General features: G+C 39.2%; 2 protein-coding genes across 2 annotated transcripts in view; one reads left to right on the top strand and one right to left on the bottom strand.

Annotated features, from left to right (window-relative positions):
- The window catches only part of LOC126175692 (pre-rRNA 2'-O-ribose RNA methyltransferase FTSJ3), a 110564-nt gene extending 97040 nt beyond the window's left edge, over positions 1-13524 (bottom strand). The window contains exon 1 of the mRNA XM_049922629.1: positions 13368-13524. Within this exon, the coding sequence (XP_049778586.1) occupies positions 13368-13434 (67 nt within the window). The 5' untranslated portion in view covers positions 13435-13524. The remainder of the gene's footprint in view (positions 1-13367) is intronic.
- A 423-nt stretch (positions 13525-13947) lies between these two features.
- Positions 13948-15235, top strand: LOC126175693 (mediator of RNA polymerase II transcription subunit 19). Its single transcript, XM_049922630.1, has 2 exons — positions 13948-14238; positions 14324-15235. The coding sequence occupies exons 1-2, from the start codon at positions 14055-14057 to the stop codon at positions 14857-14859; spliced, it is 720 nt and encodes a 239-aa protein (XP_049778587.1). The 5' UTR covers positions 13948-14054; the 3' UTR covers positions 14860-15235.
- The last annotated feature ends 7296 nt before the right edge of the window (positions 15236-22531 follow it).

Raw genomic sequence — 22531 nt, 5'->3', positions numbered from 1 at the left:
CTAACGTGCACTGCATTTTGCATGTGAATGCTCACCACTAAACTAGCTGAGCACTTGAACTGACTCAAAATGACAGGCCACCTTGAAGACCTTAATAATGCTGCTGAGAAGGCTTTACAGCATGACTCAAGGGACCTTAGTGCCTACTACACAACATGGGTCATTTGGATCCTCCCACCCAGTACTAGTTTCCCTAAACTCCAGAGATGGGAACCTCCTCTTGGACATTTTCAACATTCCACCGCACTCCTGAATTTAAACTCGGTTAACATATTTTCCTTGTTTAAAATGGTGGGACTAGTGAAGCCGGAGTACAGGGTACACAATAAAATTTTGAACTTTATGGATTATATAAAGATCTCGAAATAATTAAGTTCATTCAAATAAACTGCCTGAAATGGGTTTTATATGGAGCATGAGAACCCAAAAATAGCACTGCTACAAAACCATGTGGGATGAAGAAGCAGAGGTTTCAATGCTTGGATTACGTACAAGAAAATTAAAAATTATTGGTTTCAAGAGGATACAGTTGCAAAACTGTGGTCAAGGAGAAATGGAATGTTGTCCTAGGGTAGGCCAAGGCCCATCGAGAGCTGAAGAGCAGCAAGAAGAAGAAGAAGAAGAAGAAGAAACTTCTTCCCCACTTTCTCTATTTGCCCCCTTTCATATCTTGTAATATTTCTTTATTCATTTTCTGTAACTTTTTTACCTTCATATTTCTCTGTCATTTTTTGTTTTTTCATGTCTCCTTCTTGGTAAAAATGTACATATGATGTTGGCAGCAGCTGGACTGCATGCTGATGTTGGTAACAACATGTCACGAACGATGGGGACTTAATATGATGAACTGTTAGTAGTGAATCAGAACATTTGATCATAATTTTCTATCGTTTGTAAATAAAGTCTGCTGGTAGTTTCTTCTTTTAGGTTTCTGCAGTGTTGAATACATATCTCGGGCTACACTACATATCAATGTATTAAGGCAATCTTATTTTCATGTTAAGATTCGTTGACTTCCCCAGTTCACAGCCAACCGTCACATTCCAACATCACCTAGGCCTCGGGCTATGCTACAGGTCAGTCAGCCAACATATCTACTTTCTTCTACTCACAAAATAAATATGGTAATCAATAACCGCTTTTACCACCCATAGTAACCCACCAGTAAAAGTTATTCTGGCACTCTGCCTATTGAAAACAAATTTAATCAGTTCATACTTCCTGCCAAAATAAATCATTAGATCCAGCTGTTCTCACTGGCTATGACCAAAGTCAATGAATTTCCAACATCAACCTGCAACACAAGAGCCACCAACACCGTTAAATGCACTTTAGTCTCCTCCTCCACTTTCCTCTTACTTCTTCACTGCATTATGTTAAGTGCACTTTAGTCTCTTTCCTTTTACTTCTTAATTGCATTAATCATCTCACTTGTTATTACTCCATCTCATCTCTAACACTCAATCTGTCCTATCCTGTCTGATATGAAGCTGTCATAGTGTTACCAATGTACTACTCATCACCTCCTGGCATATCTGGCATTTTCCCCCTTCGTCTTTGTCTCCCCTTGTCCCCACAACAAATGGGTTCCTCTAAATTTGGATCAGAATTACTTGCACTTCCCTTCTAACTTTCCCAGCATACCTCTCTTTCCTGCCTCAGGAGGGAACTAACAGAGCTGAAAGCTAGGAGAATTCTGTATTGCAATACATACTTACACGGTCAGTGGAATATTTCTACTTGTTCTGCTCACTGACTGTTTCTTTTACGTCAGTGTTTGAAATTTTACAACTGCAGCTTAAACTTAGCTCTTACAAATTCAATCTCTGTTTTGCAATACTCTGTTTTACACATATTATAAATTTCATATTGTGTGCACTTCAGTTTCCTCACTTCAACAGCTGTTAGTATTTTCGATATATGCCATTTTGACTCTTTTGCGCAAGTGTGTTAGTGAGTATTGCTCCAAAATAGTTTGAAAAACAAAAGTTATCTTGGAGAAATCTGTAAATGTTATGTCTGCTTTTCTTTTCATTATTTAATTAAACCACTTCCTTTGATGTTGTAGCATAACAGAGCCTAAAATTAAAACTATATCAGCAACATAAATGTAAAATTAATTATTTCGCATTCACATAAAAATTGCACCAATATGAATGCAGCCCCACTCTGGATTATGTTCTCAGACATGGGGTGAGTTAGGTGCTATTTGGAAGCAGCTGAAAATCATTCTGACTGCTGTCAAGTGATTGGAAGCTGCTTCGTATCAGTGTATTATACAAGATGTTGAGAGACATGTACTAGATATGCCAATAGTACTTCAAGTATTGTCTTCTCCAATAGGTACTGTTTGCCCCACAGAAAGTATAGGGTCTATCATTGCTAGTCCATTTGACTACTGTAAGAGGCATGTCAGTGGTAGGTCTAGAGGCCCTGTACAGGGGAGGCAAGAATCAAAGAGAACTCATGGTATTATACTCAACCTCAACAAAAAATTTCGAAATGCTGTCTTTCACTGAAATTAACCCTTGAGTCAGTAAGACCTGTAGACAAAAATACTGTGTCCTGAGCCAAGTGGCGGTAAACACAAAAGGATAGGGATCAGCTAATGGCAGGTGTTCAAACACATGGTGATAATGGTACCCCTTAGGGAAATGAAAGCAAAGGACAGAAGGGCACCCTCTGTTATGGCTGGAGGCCTCATATGTATTGAAGAGGCTATGGAATAGCCATTAGGGGAACAAGGCACAACCAGACTGCAGATTGTGGCACACAATTGAATGGACAATGCCAGTCGTATAGGGTACAAGGTCATACTTGGGTCATTCCAGTGACTGGCAAAAAGCAGTGAGAAAACTAATGTTATTCACAGAGGTTCAACTAGCTCACAATGTGCAGCACTGCCTCTAGAACTGATAAGGGCCCTCTCATTCTGAGACAAGTAGAAGGTTTCAACCAGACGATTCAAAGATTCTGTGACAAGCTACACGCCATTTTCTTGACTTGTTGAGAACTGCAGGGTCCCCCTAAATGGATCAAGGGCGCACTACACATCAGGAGCTGCTATCGAGGAAACTGACTGTGTCTGGGGCACTCTCAAGGTTTTTTATAGTTTAAAATGAAACTTCTATCCAATCCAGATAATGACATCTGTAGGAGATCCTAAAGTATTGAGGGAAGGTTCAAAGAAATAGCCATCACAGATGAAACAAATTTAAATCCTAGTGACCAACTGCCAAAGCATTTGCAACATAGTCCCAGAGTTTAAAACAATCCAAAAAGGCAGCACAAAGAGCTCGCTAAAACTTGAAATCAACAGCAGTAAGATTTTTGGATTAAATCTGAGTATAGACTAAGAGGAAAGGATAATACCAAATTGAGCTGGTGTCTGTGTCACAGTACACAAAAAAGTAGAATCCATCAAAATTCAAACTGAAGCTCCATGTGAGATTGTTTGGGCATGTCTAAGTAGTATCAAACATGGGCATAAACTTGTAATTGGATTATTCTATTGACCATGAGACTTACTTCCCGATGTAACAGAAATCTTTAGAGAAAACCTGAGTTTGGTGGTACAAATAGTCTCCAAACATACTATCATCATTCAAGGAGACTTAAATCATTCAGTAATTAGTTTGAAAAATTCCAGTTTTGTCGTGGTGGGAGTGATAAGATATCCTGCAAAAGATTACTAAAAGCTTTCTCTAAAAACTACCTAGAACAGATAGTTCAGGAGCCCCCTCACGATGGAAATATATTAAACCTTATGGCAGCAAGTACACCTGTCATCTTAGCTGTTGTCCGTACTGAAACTGGTATAAGTGACCATGAGGAAGTTCTAGCAACAACGATTATTAAAGTACAAAGGCCAGTCAAAACAAGTAGAAATATTTACAATAGTTAATATGTTACATAAAGAGGGATCCATATCACATCTCAAAGATGGACTCAAAAAATTTACTTCTAGCCAGGACATGTAGAAAAACTGTGGTTTAAGTTTAAAAGAATGGTTAAACATGCACTGGACGTATGTATACCTAGTACAACAGTTCATGGTGGGAATGAGGTCAACTGGTAATTGTGATATCACCCATTTGCTTTGACCTGTGACATAACTGTGTTGTGTGACGTCACTGAAATAGATCAAGTATGCAGAGGGCGTACTGGATGAAGTGCTGGCACACACTATGTGGCACTGGACTCTTCAGTGTGTTGTGAGTTCTTGGTGGTTTTCGAGGTGGTGGTTGTAATTATTGACTACCAATTTGTGTGTGTGTGTGTGTGTGTGTGTGTGTGTGTGTGTGTGTGTAGCGGGGTGTGAATGAAAGTGATTTTCTTTGAATAATTTTCTTCATAATTTATGTTGAACTAGTTTGTTACATTATGATTTTGAGGTTTGGGTTGGTAGTTGGACTTCGTACTTATTAGCGTGTACTATTGAGTATCATGGACTGTGCTCTGGGGCTGCAGGTATGTGGGGCTGGTATTGTGAATTTCGATTGAGCTACATGGGTTAAGCAAAGTTCCTGGTACCATGGTATTTTTTATAGGTTTCTGTGTTCGCAGTATTGTGATCATATATGGAGATATTATGAAAGAAACACATTTGGCTGTCAAAGATGGCTAGCACTATCATAGCAGAATTTCATCAAAAGATCTCTCACAAAATCTAGAGAAATTCTAGTCGCAAGAAAAGACTGTCAGTGTCACCAAAATTAATGCCCAGACACTCATGAATGAAACTAAGAACACAAATACTGAACTCTGTCTTCAAACATTACTTCACTAACGAAGATACAGGTGTACTGTCCAAGTTTACTTCTCGCACAACAGCAAAGATGAGTGACATCATGTCAGTGGCATTGAGAAACAGCTGAAATCGTTAAACTTATACAAGGCTCCAGGACCCAAAGATTTCTGAGTCAGATTCTATACAGAACTTGCCATTGACTTAGCCTTCAGTTTTACCACAATACGCTGTACATTACTTGAACAAAATACTGTGCCCAGTGATTGGAAAGAGCACAGACCATACCTGTTTACAAGAAGGGTAACATAAGTAACTGACACAACTACCGTACAATCTCACTGACATCCATATGTTGTAGTATCTTAGAAGATATTCTGAGTTCTGACATAATGAGGTATCTTCAACAGAATAACCTCCTCCTCCATCTCAGTCAGCATAGATTCCAAAAACACAGGTCATACAAAACTCAACTCCACTTATTCACACAATGCCACAAAAATCATAGATCAAGATAATCTGCTGTCTTTCCCTAAAACTGAGCCAGTAGGACTCACTTCACCTGTTTTGGGGAAACCCTTTTTGTCTGGTGTCAGGAGGAGGCAAACACAAAAGGGTAAGGGGTCTATTAATAGCTGCCAGTCCAAATGTACAGCGAATGATGGTACCCCTTAGGGAAATGGCAGCAAGGGACAGGAAAGGACACCAGGTGCATTCAGTGTGTATGCCTGGGGAGCTCACTCGGCATGTTGAAGAAGCTATTCCGGCAACCACTGAAAGAACACGGGGCAACTAACTGAAGATTGTGGCGCATGTTGGAAAAGACGATGCCTGTCCTCTAGGCTCCATATCACTTTTGCATCATTCCAGTGACTGTGCATGGAGTTTCAACTAAGCTCACAATTCACAGCATTGTACCAAGAACTGATTGTGGCCCTTTGGTTCTGAGTCGAATGGGAGGACTGAAACAGACACTTCTAAGGTTCTTTGACAAGCTAGGCTGCGACTTCCTGGACTTGTGCCACAGAGTTGGGAACTGTAGGGGTCCCCTAAATAGGTGAGTTGTACACTATACATCAGAGGCTGCTACTTATGTTGCTGACACTTTGTGGAGCACACACAAGTTTTTTTTTTGTTTTTTTTATTTGATTAGGTGACTCTCCATGCAATCCACATAACGATAGCCATAGGAAACCCAGAAGTATCAGCATAAGATCGAAAGAAATGCCTCCCACAGGTGAGAGTATTAAAATCCTAATGGTAAACTGCCGAAGCATTCACAACAAAGCAACAGAGTTTGAAGTACTCATGAAAAGCAGTGAAGCTCACATAATACTACATACAGAAAGCTGGTTGAAACCGGAAATTGTTAGCAGTGAGATTTTTGGGGAAAATTGAAACGTATATTGAAAGGACAGGCAAACGGGAAATGGAGGTGGTGTATTTGCTGCAGTAGAAAAGAAACTCAAATCCACTGAGGTAGAATTTGAAGCTGCAAGTTGAGTTTTGTATGACCTGTGTCTTTGGAATCTATGCTGACTGAGATGGAGGAGGAGGTTATTCTGTTGAAGATACCTCATTATATCAGAACTCAGAATATCTTCTAAGATATTACAACATATGGAAGTCAGTGAGATTGTACGGTAGTTGTGTCAGTTACTTATGTTACCCTTCTTGTAAACAGGTATGGTGGGCAAGACTCATTATCAGGGATGGGCACAAAATGATTATTGGACCCTTCTATCACCCACCACACCCATCTCCTGATGTAACCGAAAACTTTAGAGAAAACCTCAGTTCACTTAACTTCCTTAAGTTCCCCAATCATAATGTATTCATTGTTGGAGATGTTAATCATCTGACAATTAATCAGGAAAATTACAGTTTTGTTAGTGGTGGGTGTGATAAGACATCCTGTGAAACTTTACTAAATGTCTTCTCTGAAAACTTCCCACAACAGTTAGTTAGGAACCCCACTCATAATAGATCTGGTCCTTGTGGATGTCCACATTGAAACTGGCATTAAAGACCACAGCATGGTTGTGGCGACAACAATTACCAAAGTACAAAGGACTACTAAAACAAGAAAAAAGATATATATGTTCAGTAAACTAGATAAAAAAACAGTGGTGTCATCTCTCAGTGAGGAACTTGAAACTTTCAGCACAGCCCAGAGCATGTAGAGGAACTCTGGCCTAAGTTTTGAAAGAATAATTTGTGATGCACTAGATAGATATGTACCCATTAGAACAGTTCACAATAGTAGGGAACCACCATGGTTTACTGTCAGCATAAAGAAACTTCTAAAGAAGCAGAGATTACTGCATAATAGAAAACAAAGCGTAGGGCTACAGATAGAGACATGCTGAAAGAAATGCATTTGGCTTTCAAGAGAGGAATGCATGAAGCCTCCAATGACTACCGTAGCAAAATAATGTCAAGTGATATTTTACAGAACGCAAAGAAATTCATATGCAAAGGCTGTTAGTGTCGCCAAAGTCTACATCTACATCCATACTCCGCAAGCTACCCGACGGTGTGTGGCGGAGGGTACCTTGAGTACCTCTACCGGTTCTCCCTTCTATTCCAGTCTCATATTGTTCGTGGAAAGAAGGATTGTCGGTATGCCTCCGTGTGGGCTCTAATCTCTCTGATTTTATCCTCATGGTCTCTTCGCGAGATATACGTAGGAGGGAGCAATATACTGCTTGACTCTTCGGTGAAGGTATGTTCTCGAAACTTTGACAAAAGCCCGTACCGAGCTACTGAGCGTCTCTCCTGCAGAGTCTTCCACTGGAGTTTATATATCATCTCCGTAATGCTTTCGCGATTACTAAATGATCCTGTAACGAAGCGCGCTGCTCTCCGTTGGATCTTCTCTATCTCTTCTATCAACCCTATCTGGTACGGATCCCACACCGCAGTATTCAAGCAGTGGGCGAACAAGTGTACTGTAACCTACTTCCTTTGTTTTCGGATTGCATTTCCTTAGGATTCTTCCAATGAATCTCAGTCTGGCATCTGCTTTACCGACGATCAACATTATATGATAATTCCATTTTAAATCACTCCTAATGCGTACTCCCAGATAATTTATGGTATTAACTGCATCCAGTTGCTAACCTGCTATTTTGTAGCTAAATGATAAAGGATCTATCTTTCTGTGTAATCGCAGCACATTACACTTGCCTACATTGAGATTCAATTGCCATTCCCTGCACCATGCGTCAATTCGCTGCAGATCCTCCTGCATTTCAGTACAATTTTCCATTGTTACAACCTCTCGATACACCACAGCATCATCTGCAAAAAGCCTTAATGAACTTCCGATGTCATCCACCAGGTCATTTATGTATATTGTAAATAGCAACGGTCCCATGACACTCCCCTGCGGCACACCTGAAATCACTCTTACTTCGGAGGACTTCTCTCCATTGAGAATGACATGCTGCGTCCTGTTATCCAGGAACTCCTCAATCCAATCACACAATTGGTCTGATAGTCCATATGCTCTTACTTTGTTCATTAAATGACTGTGGGGAACTGTACTGAACGCCTTGCGGAAGTCAAGAAACACAACATCCACTTGTGAACCCGTATCTATGGCCCTCTGAATCTCGTGGACGAATAGCGCGAGCTGGGTTTCACATGACCGTCCTTTTCAAAACCCATGCTGATTCCTACAGAGTAGATTTCTAGTCTCCAGAAAAGTCATTATACTCGAACACAATACGTGTTCCAAAATTCTACAACTGATCGACGTCCCAACCAAATGAGACAGGAACTGAAATTGAGGGTAGCAAGGCAAAAGCTGAAATGCTTAACTCTGTTTCCAAATGTTCCTTTACAGAGGAAAACCCAAGAGAATTGTCCCAATTTAATCCTCGCACCACTGAAAAGGTTACTGAAATAAGTATTAGTGTCAGTGGTGCTGAGAAACAGCCGAAATCATTAAAATTGAACAATGCTCTAGGCCCCGATGGAATCCCTATCAGATTCTATACTGAATTTGCGGCCGAGTTAGCCCCTCTTCTAATTATAATCCATCGTACATCCCTCAAACAAAAAACCATGCCTCATAAATGTAAAATTCTGCATTTCAAAAATGAAAAAAACATTGTATCCTATGACTGTAATATCAATGAGTCACTTCTAGAATCAGCCAACTCATACGAATACTTAGGTGTAACACTCTGTAGGGATATGAAATGGAACAATCACTTAGGTTCAGAGATGGGTAAAGCCGGTGGTAAACTTCGGTTTATTGGTAGAATACTGGGGAAGTCGAATCAGTCTACAGAGGAGACTGCTTACAAATCATTCATATGACTGGTTCTAGAATATTGTTCAAGTATGTGGGACCCATACCAAATAGGACTAACAGTGGATATTGAATGTATACAGAGAATTCATGGGCAAAGTGTCACAGAGATAATGGAGGAACTGAACTGAAAGACTCTTGAAGATAGATATAACTGTCCCAATAAAGTCTATTAACAAAGTTACAAGAACTGACTTTAAATGATTACTCTAGGAATATATTACAACAGCCTTTATATCGCTCACATAGCAATTGCCAGGATAAGATTAGAAAAACTACTGCATGCACACAGGCATTCAAACAATCATTAATCCTGTGCTCCATAACTGAATGGAACAGGCAGAAACCCTAATAACTGCAATCTGTCATGCAATTCACGGTTTGCAGAGTGTAGATGTAGATCATCAAGGCAGTTGCTTTTGTCTTGCTAAAAGCAAATGACTTGGCACCACACCAACATTTACGAACTAAAGTACATCATATGAAGTAGAAAAGAATAATTGTGACTGGGCTGTGGAGTTCCTAACAAAGAGGACACATCATGTTACATTGGATGGGGTGTCACAGACACAAGTAGAAGTAACTTCAGGTTTTTCTCAGGAAAGTGTGTTGAAACCATCGCTTTTTAGGTTGTACAGGGTGGCGCAGGTAACAGTAGCCCGTGTTAAGTATAAAGGAAATGCAGTGAAATTAGAGAAACGAAGAACTAAAATAAACTTACCATTTATTTACAATGAAAAATACATGTACAGAAGATGTTAAAGGTAACCCCTGCAACATCAATAAACAGCTCTGCACGTCTAAGCATATTCAGATACAACCGGCGTAAAGTTGGGATATGAATGGCAGCAACTACATGGCTATGTTGTCTTTCAGTTCCTGTATTGTGTGTGGAATTGTGTGTCCTCAAAGAAAAAAATTGCATGTTGTTACAGACGACAAACGTGTTGGTCATAAATATTTGCTGACAGTTTGTTCCTCAGTGAAGACATCATGGACAGGGTTCTCCATTACTTAGTACCTCATGTTCTATGAATTCATAAGACGGGAAAAATGAAATCATGATTCATCAGTCATGATGTAATGGAAACTGTCTAACAAATGATCATTGATGTTATTCAAAAGACACATGCAGTATTCTACACGTTTCTGACTGTCATCCTTCCATAATTGCTGCACAACCATCACACGATTCAACTTATGACTTTTCAGTATCCACTGACAACTTCTACTTAATGTGCCTTGCTGGCCAATTTACATGTAGATTTGTTTGGGCTGTAAATAATAGTTGTAGATAACGCACAAGGCATCCTGCATTTCACTGGCAAGACCTGGGAAAATGCAGTCAGTGTAGATAGGAGACTGCTTACAAATCATTTGTATGTCCCATTTTACAATACTGCTCAAACTTGTGGGATCCATAACAAATAGGACTAACATGGTATATTGAACATATACAAAGAAGGGCAACAAGAATGGACACAGATTTGATTCACGTGAGAACATCCTGGAAATGTTGAGGACCTGAATTGGCAGACTATTGAAGAGGGATGCAAATTATCCTACAAAAGTGTGCTTAGCAAAATTTCTCGAAGCAATATTAAGAGCAGAAGCTACAGATATTTCTCACCTCTTACGTACCACTCCTGCATGAACTGTAAAGACAATATTAGACTAATTACAGCAAGCAGACAATATTTAAGCAGTTATACTTCCTGCTCTTAATATGTGATTGGTGCAGGAAGAAACCTAGCATGTGGTTCCATGTTAAGTACTCTGTTGTATACTTCACAGTGGTTCATAAAGTATGTATAAAGATGAACTGAGAATTAAAAGTTGCAAATGAAATAGATATCATATGCATCTATGTGCACTGCCTCTGTTGCTGCTGGGTAGCTACATTAGAATTATTTCAATGAATATTTAATTTCAGGTTCACTTTACTTTTAACAATAATTATGGCTGTGGTCTTCATTTGAAAATTGTACTATAACTCCCATTCGCTGAATGCTGGCAAGTATTCTGGTTGAACAGATGAATGCTATGAACATGTGGATTTAATGTCAGTGTACAAATTGTTGTTCAAGACTTAACATAAAATATGGCCATGATGTTGTATGTTATGGAAAAGGAGACTTTTTCAAAGACAGTTTCAGTCCTATGTACACAACAAATAGCCAAAAGCTGTTTTCACAAATGGTTCAAATGGCTCTGAGCACTATGGGACTCAACTGCTGAGGTCATTAGTCCCCTAGAACTTAGATCTAGTTAAACCTAACTAACCTAAGGACATCACAAACATCCATGCCCGAGGCAGGATTCGAACCTGCGACCGTAGCGGTCTTGCGGTTCCAGACTGCAGCACCTTTAACCGCACGGCCACTGCGGCCGGCGCTGTTTTCACAGAGGTGCTCAGACAATGAGTTATAATCTAGTGACATTGTTTGATGTGTAAAGTTCCATAATACTGAATGCAAACAAGCATTCATAGTTGCATAGCTAACTGAACTACAGCATCTGCATATGATGAAATGCAGGTGTAGATGGTGTTTTATAAGATGCAACAATTTCAATTGCAGAAATACAACCTTTAGTAAGGAAACACCCCCTTCCCCCCCTACTATTTAATTAATGTAATGTTAAATTAAGTCAATTTTGTAATGATGTTTACTTGTGGTCACAGATTGCTTACTTTTATGGTTCAATATGAAAGTAGTGGTCCTACGACACAACTGGGTAGACGCATGGAAATATCATGTTGCAGAAACAAGCTTTATGGCCATTTGTAGTATTAAATGCAAGGATGATTCTGAGTGTTTAGACTATATTTCACTTGTGTTACCTTACTGAATAAAGTTTTGGTTCAAATGAAAGATGTGTACAGTAAGCATGAGTTCAAAAATGAGTTGCGGATTCCAGCATACAATCTGCAAATGAGCCATTTCAAATATGCTAACACAATGTCATAACACAGTAGCATCATGGGTCAAAGCTGAAGCTTGGTACTGCAAACTTCGGATTACCCCAGATCTATATGTTTATATACTGTTATTACTAGCAAGCTTCAGCTATGAAAGCTCTTTGCTGCAAACATCAAAACACTTTGTCAGGTAGTTCTATCTTGGCTTTTAATTTTCCAGTTCATCACATGTAATATTTTCATATTTTCTCTGATGTTGTAGAAGTAGCATAGTGTTAGTCTTTCAAGAAGTCTTCACTGGGGACGTCCTATACATACTTGATAGATTTTCTTCTCTTCTGGATCTTAAAGCTTATTCCAATCCAATGAAGTCTCCTAGCCTGGATACAATGTCTGGTTCTCCACAAACATATTTCTTGGATTGTTAATATTCTTCATTCTCTCATGTTCGTACTCTGTATCCCACCAAATATCTTCCTCAAAATTTTTCTTTCAAAGTTTCTTAATTATGCTTCTTCCAATTTTGTTAATGTTCATGCCTCACAAATATATGTCAGAATAGGTATGATAACTGTTTTATACATGTCAATCTTCACATTTCTTAATGCTCTGCTGTGAGACAAGTAAGTATTTGGTTTTAATTGTACTACATTAATTTCTAGTCCTGTTCCAAGTTAAGTTGTTACACAATATTGGGATGAATGAATTCATTTCTTGTCCATTTTCTCCTAAGAAAAAGACGTCATCTGCATACACCAGTATGTTAAAACTGTGATGTAGTTTGGTTTAAAGGTGTGAAGCTTTTATTCTCCTGGTGACGTGCTCCATAACGAGGTTGAAAAGTGATGGTGAGAAAGCTCCTCTTAGTTTAACTCCGGGTGTAAGATGGGCCAGATTTTACCAGTTACTTAAGTCGTCTGCCAATAAGATTGATGTTGATCACATCTAATATCATCAACATTCGTGACATTTGGAATCACAAACGATAACGTGAAAACTTTAAGCTGCAATAACGCGGGATACAAAGGTTACTATGAAGTCATATTTCTTGAGTGCGATTTCTCAAATAATTGAATAAACAAACAATATGGCTGAGAGGATTATTACGAAGTTAAAAGTGTCATTTGAAACACAACGGGCAGAATAAAAAGGTACTTGGGGAGGGTTGCGATTGCATGCATCGTTCTCCATCTGAGGAGTATTTCGGATAATGTACTAAATTTTCGTTAACACATAAATGATCTACAGCCGCAACAGCGTTAGTGTATGTCACTTTAATATTGCCTTTCACACACACACACACACACACACACACACACACACACACACAAATATTGAGTTCGGGCATAAATCTGAAGGCGCCGGTTGTAAGCTATTACCTGTTTCCTTTGCAAGTTTATAGTATTTATCTCGACGTTGTTTTCCAATTTTTGTCTTCTTCCCCATTTTAATGCTGTGTAGTGTTTACTACAACTCATACGTTTTGTATACACTTACACGTGTTGCACAGATGTTTACACTTTACGTCAAAGATGTTAGTTATCACAAATAGACAGTACACTCATCCAGAAAGTGTATAACGCGTCTATTTTCGAACCAACTTTTAAGGGACACATAATTTCTCTTAAGTTAGCTCGTAATTTAACACTGGTACATAAACATCTTACATTTTAACGTAATATCATACTCATGTATGGGATGAAATCTGAAGTCGTAAGGGATATTAGTTCGGATTAATAATTTTCTGTAGTTAAACAGATGATTTGGCGATGTAAAATATCTAACTTAAGAATAAACGGGAAATATGTCTTGCACTCTTTTAGCGTCGCATCTGCACTATTTATATCCAGAAAGGATAAACGATCATGTAATTAATTCAACACGACTATTGTTACTGAGATATTCCATAATCAACTGATAGCTCGAAATGCTTTGTTCTTAATCAGCAGACAAATTGTGTCCTAGCAATTTTGATGCTTTGGCAACGATAGCTATCTTCGGCAGTAAAGATGTTTGTCGGAGGAAAGGATTGTTTTTGTGAAACGTCCATGAAACGATGAGGGAAGATGATGATGGCTGATCAGTTTCGTAAAGTAGAACAATATTCGCCAAAATCATCACCCAGGGGGGCTCGTTCCCCAGTTGTTTCGCGACAAGATTCGACAGGAACGCTAAAAACAACGATTTCTTTGGGGAAAAATCCCTCCATTGTCCATAGCGGGCCTTTCTACTTGATGAAGGAGCCGCCAGGTAAGTTTACAAACAACTGTTAGAGACGTCAGTGTAATCAGTTTCAGTATAAGTGTTTTAAATGTTGTTTGTTTTGTCGTTTCAGGAGAATGTGAACTTACAGGTGCAACAAATTTGATGGCATATTATGGCCTCGAACATTCGTATAGTAAATTCAGCACTGGGAAGAAAGTGAAAGAACAGTTGTCGTCGTTTTTGCCGAATTTGCCTGGTATGATAGACACGCCTGGCCATCAGGATAATAGCTCCCTCCGATCAGTCATTGAGAAGCCGCCAATTTGTGGTAAAGAACTACTTCCTTTAACAAGTGTCCAACTTTCTGGTTTCCGTTTACATCCTGGACCTCTGCCTGAACAGTACAGATATGTTAACCAACCACCGCAGAGAAAACATAAAAACAAGCATAAGAAACATAAACATAAAGCTGGCGATACTCCTAATCAAGAAACACAAATTACAGAAGTCGGACAAGATACACACGAGAAGAAGCATAAAAAACAGAAACGGCATGATGAAGACAAAGATAGAAAGAGAAGGAAGAAGGAAAAGAAGAGAAAGAAGCAGAAGCATAGTCCAGAACATTCTGGGGGTCTGACACCAAGTCAACATTCGAATGGTTAATGAAAGGCAGTGCGGCCACAACATTGTGATTGCATTTCAGAGTTATTGTGGTTTGTTGTTTTTACCCAAGCATTTAGCAGTGTCTTACTGTGCACAATGCTGAAAAGTGGTTTTTATTTCAGTGAAATAGTTTATCTCGAAAGAAAAATCTCAGGAAAGTGATTTTACATATAATTTTAAGTAATTATATGTTTGTACACTCGGCAGTGATCTCATGTATCATGGGCAAAGACAGCGTTCTGTGAAGTGATAAATTAATTTTGTAATCTATTTTATGTGATGAATATGTATAGGACAGGAAGAAGTATGTACTTGTTATGAAATGAATTAAAGTAATTTTATTTAACCGATTTAAATAAAAAGAAACGTTCTCGTAAATAAGTGATCAGTGTTTAGGATTTTTTGTTGTCTTTAATATTTTTACACAGGAATACAATTGGAAGGTAGTATTCCCACAATCTGGTATAATTTGTATGACAGATCGTATAATTAGAGGTGAGTCTTGTATAGTTTTGGTATCTTTTCATTAATCTCTTCCTCAAAGAAATTGGTGAATTGCTCTTCTTTAACATTAGCATGTTTTATTTAGGTCATGCCATCTGTAGAGTACATATTTTAATGTAGTGTTGCTTGTAAACTAACTACAGTTTTTTGAAAAAAGAAAAAAATCGTCGCACAGAGGGTCATTGACCCAGTTGCATGCAAATTTTGTTGTTGCAGGGAAACCTTATTGTACTGTGGTGCAGTTTTCCTATATGTAAAAATGTGGATCATTTGCATTAATTTTGTATCCCCTCCTGTGATATTACTATTGCAAGCAGATAACAAAAGTTTAGTTTGTGTGTTAGTTTTTCAATCCAAGTTGATTAGTGCTACTTCCACAGTTTCTGGTTAATGCCTCTTAATTGGAAGCCAATGAAACATACAGTATTGATGGCTCATTGAAAGCCTGGTGTAAAAGTGAGTCTCTTTTTTTTCCTTTTCTGGGTTTATGTAAAGCCCATTTTCAAACCTTATTAAATTACTGTGGGAATCGGTAGTGTGATTATGACATTGGACCTGAGAGGGGAAAAGTTCAAATCACCATCCAGGTATACCGCTTTAATAATTCTATGCCAAGACAACACTGAATGATTTTTCTATTGCTATTGTCAGAAAATTTTTATGCACGAATGGTTGCCATATTATGAATCGAGAGTTCTGAAATGGATTGGGAATCATTTTGTGCTGTTGCCAAAAATTAGACATCAGTTGATACAGTACAGATGAATGTGTTTTACGCAAGTCATGATCATTAATACATTTCTGTAACTTAAACTGAAATGTATTATACCCATCTCCTCAGGAAGGCCATTGTATGCATGTAAATATTCAGATTGTTGTGAATTGATAGACATGAGTGATGGGATAATAATGTTCTTCACAATACTTTGAAGGGTAACATATTTTGTTGTTGTGTTGAGTATGGTCTCCAGTGAATGTTTGACAGTTTTAAAGCGTGTAACATATGTGTAGTAAACCTAAATAGGTGAATTTCATGAATAGTGTATTACCAATTTGGGTACCTAAGAGTGGCTTGTGGGTTGAGTGACCATTAGTTCTTTCTTACAAAGGTATAAAGAAGAGGAATCACTAACAAAAGGCACTCAGTTTTAGCTTGTCACAAATATTGCATTGTCTATATTCATATCTCCTTTTCCTTGTGTTGCAGTTGGATTTCTCCCTTACGTTCTTCCTTATGGGTTGTTTATGATGTTTACTGTTAATTCTTTTCCATGTACATATGTACTTCTCTGGTGCTGGTCCTTTATACTTTCTTGGATGATTTTCATTTCAATATTTTTACTGAATGGCTTACTTCCCTACAGCAGCAGGAGTAATTTTAGTAAACACATGGTTTTTTCTCTGTATGCTGTTTTAAGCTTTTGTTGACATAGTCCCAAATGAAGTACACATGGTTGTGACAGATAGTTATCAGTTTTAAGTTCAGCATTTTCTCTAGATTTAACTGTCTTGTATATAGCTAACTGTTCACGTCATACGAAGTTTACATTTTCGATATCAGTATGAAGAACTCGAGTTGTACTCTTAAATGCTTGTACATCAGCTGTGTCAAGCGGTAGGTTGTATGGACTTCAGTGAGGGTAAAATGATTCCAGTACATCAATTCTTTGTTTTATTTACTTGTGTTTTTAATGACATCAGATTGCAGTTTGACTCTGTGTGCGATACTATGCCCTGGTTTTCTAACGAGCAGCTAACCATTGTAATACATATAGCTTGATTTATAAATAGTGGAAAAAATCTTAATGACATGCTTAAACACGTCTGATTGTCAGGCATGTAAAATTTTCTGTGTGCAGGGTAAAATAAGACATTTGTTTATACATCCTCTATGCTTAATCTTTGGTATACAGTCATGTTTACTGGATTATGAGCAGAAGGGATTGGCCTCTGGTTACCTAATGGAAGAGAAATATTTCTTAATGTGTTTTGAATGTCTATCTGTTCACTTAAGTTGACATTTATGAATTGATAGAGACATGTATATATAAGAAAAATGTGCTACAGGCCAACAAATCTCAATTACAGTACACCAAACATCCATATAATCTGACATATAGGTGATACATTGATAAAAATAATTGTACCTACATTGTATGCAATAGAAGACAAATATATCAAAACATGTAGACAGGCATTTGCTACAAAACTGAGTAATTTGAACAAGTCCATCAAAGCATGCACAAGTCCTATGGAACCAGTTGTATGCTAACAGGGCAAACAATGAGTCACATTGCATGTATGAGTTAGTAGTAATTTCAGGTGCAGAACTGTGTGGAACACACAACAACTCATTTATGGAAAATAGATGTTAAGAATCTTAACGAAGTAGGAGTCTCATATGCTTGTGTCATTTATCAAGTGAAGTGTGGGGTTCAGCATCTTTGTTAAGTAGTGACAAAAGGTGGTACAAAAGCCATTGTATGAAGGAAGTATCAGGTGTATTCCAGCGTATTTTGCTAGAAGTTTAGTGGCAATGACAACACATACAAGTATACATTACAAGACAACTGTGTCAAGGCCACGGCTTTCGACATGAGCCTCCAGTTGCTCAAAATTCCCAAGAATGTCAATGTTGACCTAGTTTAGGATTCACAGTACTGGAGAATTGTGAAAGTTTGGACAATTGTGAGTGGCACCATAAGCTCATACTGTTATCGTCAATTGTAGGCTTAAACTTATTTGTTCCGTTTTAAAATTTTTGAGAACATAGGCCTATCCTCATTCAAATCAGTCAGTCTCTAATTTCATTGCTTAATTATGTGAGAAATACATTCTTTTTGACAATTACCGGACACTTCTAAAACTACATTTTTGAAAATTTTCGTAAATTACTAGTACTAGTGTTGTAGATAACTTATTACATAGCAAATCAGTGATTCACAGTTACTGCCAAAGAATATATCGCCCCAGATTTCATTACATACCAGTGCAAATAAACCTACATCTTGAGGATTTTCGGAGGTTACAGTCATCATGTGAATAATCAATTCATAGTAAATTGGTGTATGTGATTTAGTTACTGTAGCAGATATTGTAAGAAACATACTGTGTTAAATCTGGTTTTCCCTTCAAGAGTAGTATTTATTACCTACATTTATCGTAAATAATTCTATTTTAGAGTTTGTAATTAACCTCAAAAAGCTTGATAAAACCAGAAATTTTTACTACATGTTTTTCTTGTGCCTTAACACAAATCTTGCTTTGTATATTTTATTCAATTCGTATTGGGAAACTGTAATTTTTAAGCCCAGTAGATTAAAAGATAGTCAGCAGGCTTAGATTAATGTCTTTGTTCACAGCCCTTTAACACTTTGCACTAACCACAATGCAGCCCCACTGTGAATGCTGTTCTCAACCATGGGATGAGTTGGTTGACATTTGTAAGCAGCTGGTAATCACACTGACTGCTGTCAATTGACTGGTAACTGTTGCAAATCGATGTGTTGGAAGAGTCTGTGAGAGTCATGCATCTGTGGTATTGGTGGCTCAGGAACAATCCTCTTCTGTGAATGTTGTCTCCTCTGCAGAAAGTACAGGATCTGTCATTAGCCATCAACTTGACTGCAAGTGGTGTGTGAATAGTAAATCTAGGTGTCCTGTACAGGATGGACAAGGACCAGGGAGCAGTCAGGGCATTATATCAACCCCCCTAAACAACAAGTTGGAGGCACTGTCTTTCATTGAAACTGAAACTGAGCCAGTGGGACTCACTTCATCTGTTTTGGGGAAAACTACTTTGTCTTGTGTAAAGAGGAAGCACATGCAAAAGTGCAATGGTGAAGAATGGTACCCCAAAGAAAATTGGTACTAAAGATTGTGCACAGAATTGACCATGGTCCCCTGGTTTTGAGTCGAATGGAAGGAATGAACTAGAGGTTTCGAAGATTCTGTGACAAGCCAGGCTGCGACTTCTTGGACTTGTGCCAAAGGTTTGAAAACTGCAGGGTCCCCCTAAATGGGTCAGATGTGCAGTACGCATCAGACGTTGTTGCCCAGGTAGCTTACTGCATATGGGGTACCCGCAAGAGTTTTTTTTTTTTTTAGATTAAGTGGCTCTCCATCCAATCCAGATAATTAGAGCTGTAAGAGACCCTGAAGTGTAATGAAACATTCACAACAAAGTGCCAGTGTTTGGTTGGAACACAAAATTGATAGCAGTGAGATTTTTGTGGAAAATTTCAGTGAATATCAAAAGGGCAGGCTAATGGGAAATGAAGATGGCAATGTGTCACAGGAGACAAGAGACTCAAATCCACAGGGATAGAAATTGAATCTGCACGAGAGTTTGTTCAGGCAATTTGTTTTAAATGTTCAGAAATTTAAAACTGTGCACTTCACAAAATGAAAAATCATAGTGTTGTATGGCTATAATATCGTTGAGTCACAGTTGGAATTAGCCAACTTGTACAAATACCTTAGAAATGCAACACTTTTTTTCCCTCAGTTCTGGTTGAGAAAAATGCAGAATTTGTTGTGGGACATCATGAAATATTTCCACTCCGGTCCCTATAGTTTCATGGATTTCCACTTGGTGGCAGCATTATACATAGTCTTCAAAATGATGTCTGTAACGGAGGTGTGTTCCAAGCAGAGAGCTGTCATTACCTTTTTTTGGTGGAAAACTAGAACATAGCAATATTCATAGATGCTTGCAGACTGTGTGCAGAAAACTGGCAGTGAACAAAAGCATTGGTGAGACATTGGGCAATGTGTCTGTTCGTCATCACAACCAGGTTGCACCAACGTGTCCCTCTCTCGCATGCTGTTTGGCCACACACAGCCGAGAGTGTTGCCGTAGTGGAACATGCAGACACACTTGTTTGAGGTGATTGAGGCATCACATTCAAACATTCTTGCTGCTCAACTGGATGTCTCTGTTTGTAGCGCTGACACACTAGTCTAGCCGGCCGGAGTGGCCGAGCGGTTCTAGGCGCTACAGTCTGGAACCGCGTGACCGCTACGGTCGCAGGTTCGAATCCTGCCTCGGGCATGGTTGTGTGTGATGTCCTTAGGTTAGTTAGGTTTAAGTAGTTCTAAGTTCTAGGGGACTGATGACCACAGCAGTTAAGTCCCATAGTTCTCAGAGCCATGTGAACCATTGAACACTAGTCTACACTATGCAGCTGAACATAACATGGTTGATTTCAATGGCTGCTTCACTACCCAAGCCACCTAGATCCATCCCTCCACCACCAGCTTTTCTGAACTGAACAGGCAGCAGTTATCTTTACAATATTTTCTCTGATCCCAAAATTATTCCAACCTCAGCCTATGGTAACCTTCTGTCCCCACACTTTCTGTCTAACAGTTTCCACCCCCTCCACCCTGTCATATCCTCCCTATACTCATCTTCTATCCCCTTTGCATGCCACCCTATGCCAATGCACTTGCCCATTTTTCCCTTGCCCCACCCCTCTCTTCTGTCACTCCCTGCCCCCCCCCCCCCCCCCTTCTCACCTTCCTGCACCACAGACTCCCGACACTGCAGCTGTTGGCAGTCTAGTTTCTTCACACTCCGCCGGACAGTGCTCTTGTCTCTCCCCTCACCCTCACCCATATCCTGCTCTCCCTTCCCCTCCCCCTTCTCCGTCCCTTCCCCCTCCATCCATACTATGTGACAGCTGCGTTGTAGGTCCGAGCTGCCAGAGATGGTGGGTGGTGGTCTTGTGCGTGCGCGCCCGAGTACGAGTGCGCGCGGGTGCGCATGCACAAGCACGCATGCCCCTGTTTGTGTGTGTGTTTGTGTTTGTGTTTTTTTTTCCTTTTCTCATTGAGGCTTTTTGTTGTGCCTGTCTGCGACTTAACAAGTTATCATTGCGATAAGTAGCAAATCTATCTTTACCATATATTGTTAATAGTAACCACAGACATTCTGCTGATAATGGATTTATCTACAATGATGTTTTGGTAGAAATAATCTGCGTAAATATTCAATCAGATCTCGATAAGATTTCAAAGCGGTGCAAAGATTGTCATTTTGCTTTAAATGTTCATAAACATAAATATGCACACTTCAAAAAATGGAAAAACAGTGTTCTGTGACGGTAAGATCAATGAGTCACAGTTGGAAACAGTTAACTCATACAAATACCTGGGTAATACTCTAAGGGATATGAAATGTAACATTCACATAGGCTCACCCATGGTTAAAGGAGGTGGCAGACTTTGATTTATTGGTAAAGTACTGGGGAAGTGCAAGTGGTCTACAAAGGAGATTGCTTACAAATCACTTGTGCAACTCTTTCTAGGATATTGCTTAAGTGCATGGGACACTTATCAAATAGAAGTAACAGGAGATATTAAACATTTGCAAAGAAAGACAACATGAATGGTCACATGTTTGTCTGATCCATTGGAGAGTGTCACAAATATGCTGAAGAAACTGAACTGGCAGACTCTTGCAGATAGACATGAATTATACCATTAAATCCTACGTACAAATTTTCCAGAACCAGCTTTCAACAATTACTCTGGATAAATACTACAACCTTCTATGTGTCATTCCCATAGGATCACGACAAGGAGATTACATTAATTACATCACACATGGAGGCATTTAAACGGTCATTCTTCCAATAATTCACAAGTGAACCTAACAGAAAAAACCCTAACTTTTGGTGCACTGGGATGTATCCTCCGCCATGCACTTCACAGTGGTTTCCAGAGTATAGATGTAGATGAAGGTGTAAATGTAGATGTAGACTTCCAGATATAAGCCAGTTAATAGGCTAACAACTGGTTCAAACTAGTATCAGACAGATAAAGTGACCTTCTGGAACTATAAATACACTCCTGGAAATGGAAAAAAGAACACATTGACACCGGTGTGTCAGACCCACCATACTTGCTCCGGACACTGCGAGAGGGCTGTACAAGCAATGATCACACGCACGGCACAGCGGACACACCAGGAACCGCGGTGTTGGCCGTCGACTGGCGCTAGCTGCGCAGCATTTGTGCACCGCCGCCGTCAGTGTCAGCCAGTTTGTCGTGGCATACGGAGCTCCATCGCAGTCTTTAACACTGGTAGCATGCCGCGACAGCGTGGACGTGAACCGTATGTGCAGTTGACGGACTTTGAGCGAGGGCGTATAGTGGGCATGCG

The sequence above is a fragment of the Schistocerca cancellata genome, chromosome 3 (genome assembly GCF_023864275.1).
Source record: "Schistocerca cancellata isolate TAMUIC-IGC-003103 chromosome 3, iqSchCanc2.1, whole genome shotgun sequence".
Taxonomy (NCBI): domain Eukaryota; kingdom Metazoa; phylum Arthropoda; class Insecta; order Orthoptera; family Acrididae; genus Schistocerca; species Schistocerca cancellata.
This window is presented reverse-complemented; position numbering and strand designations above follow the sequence as displayed.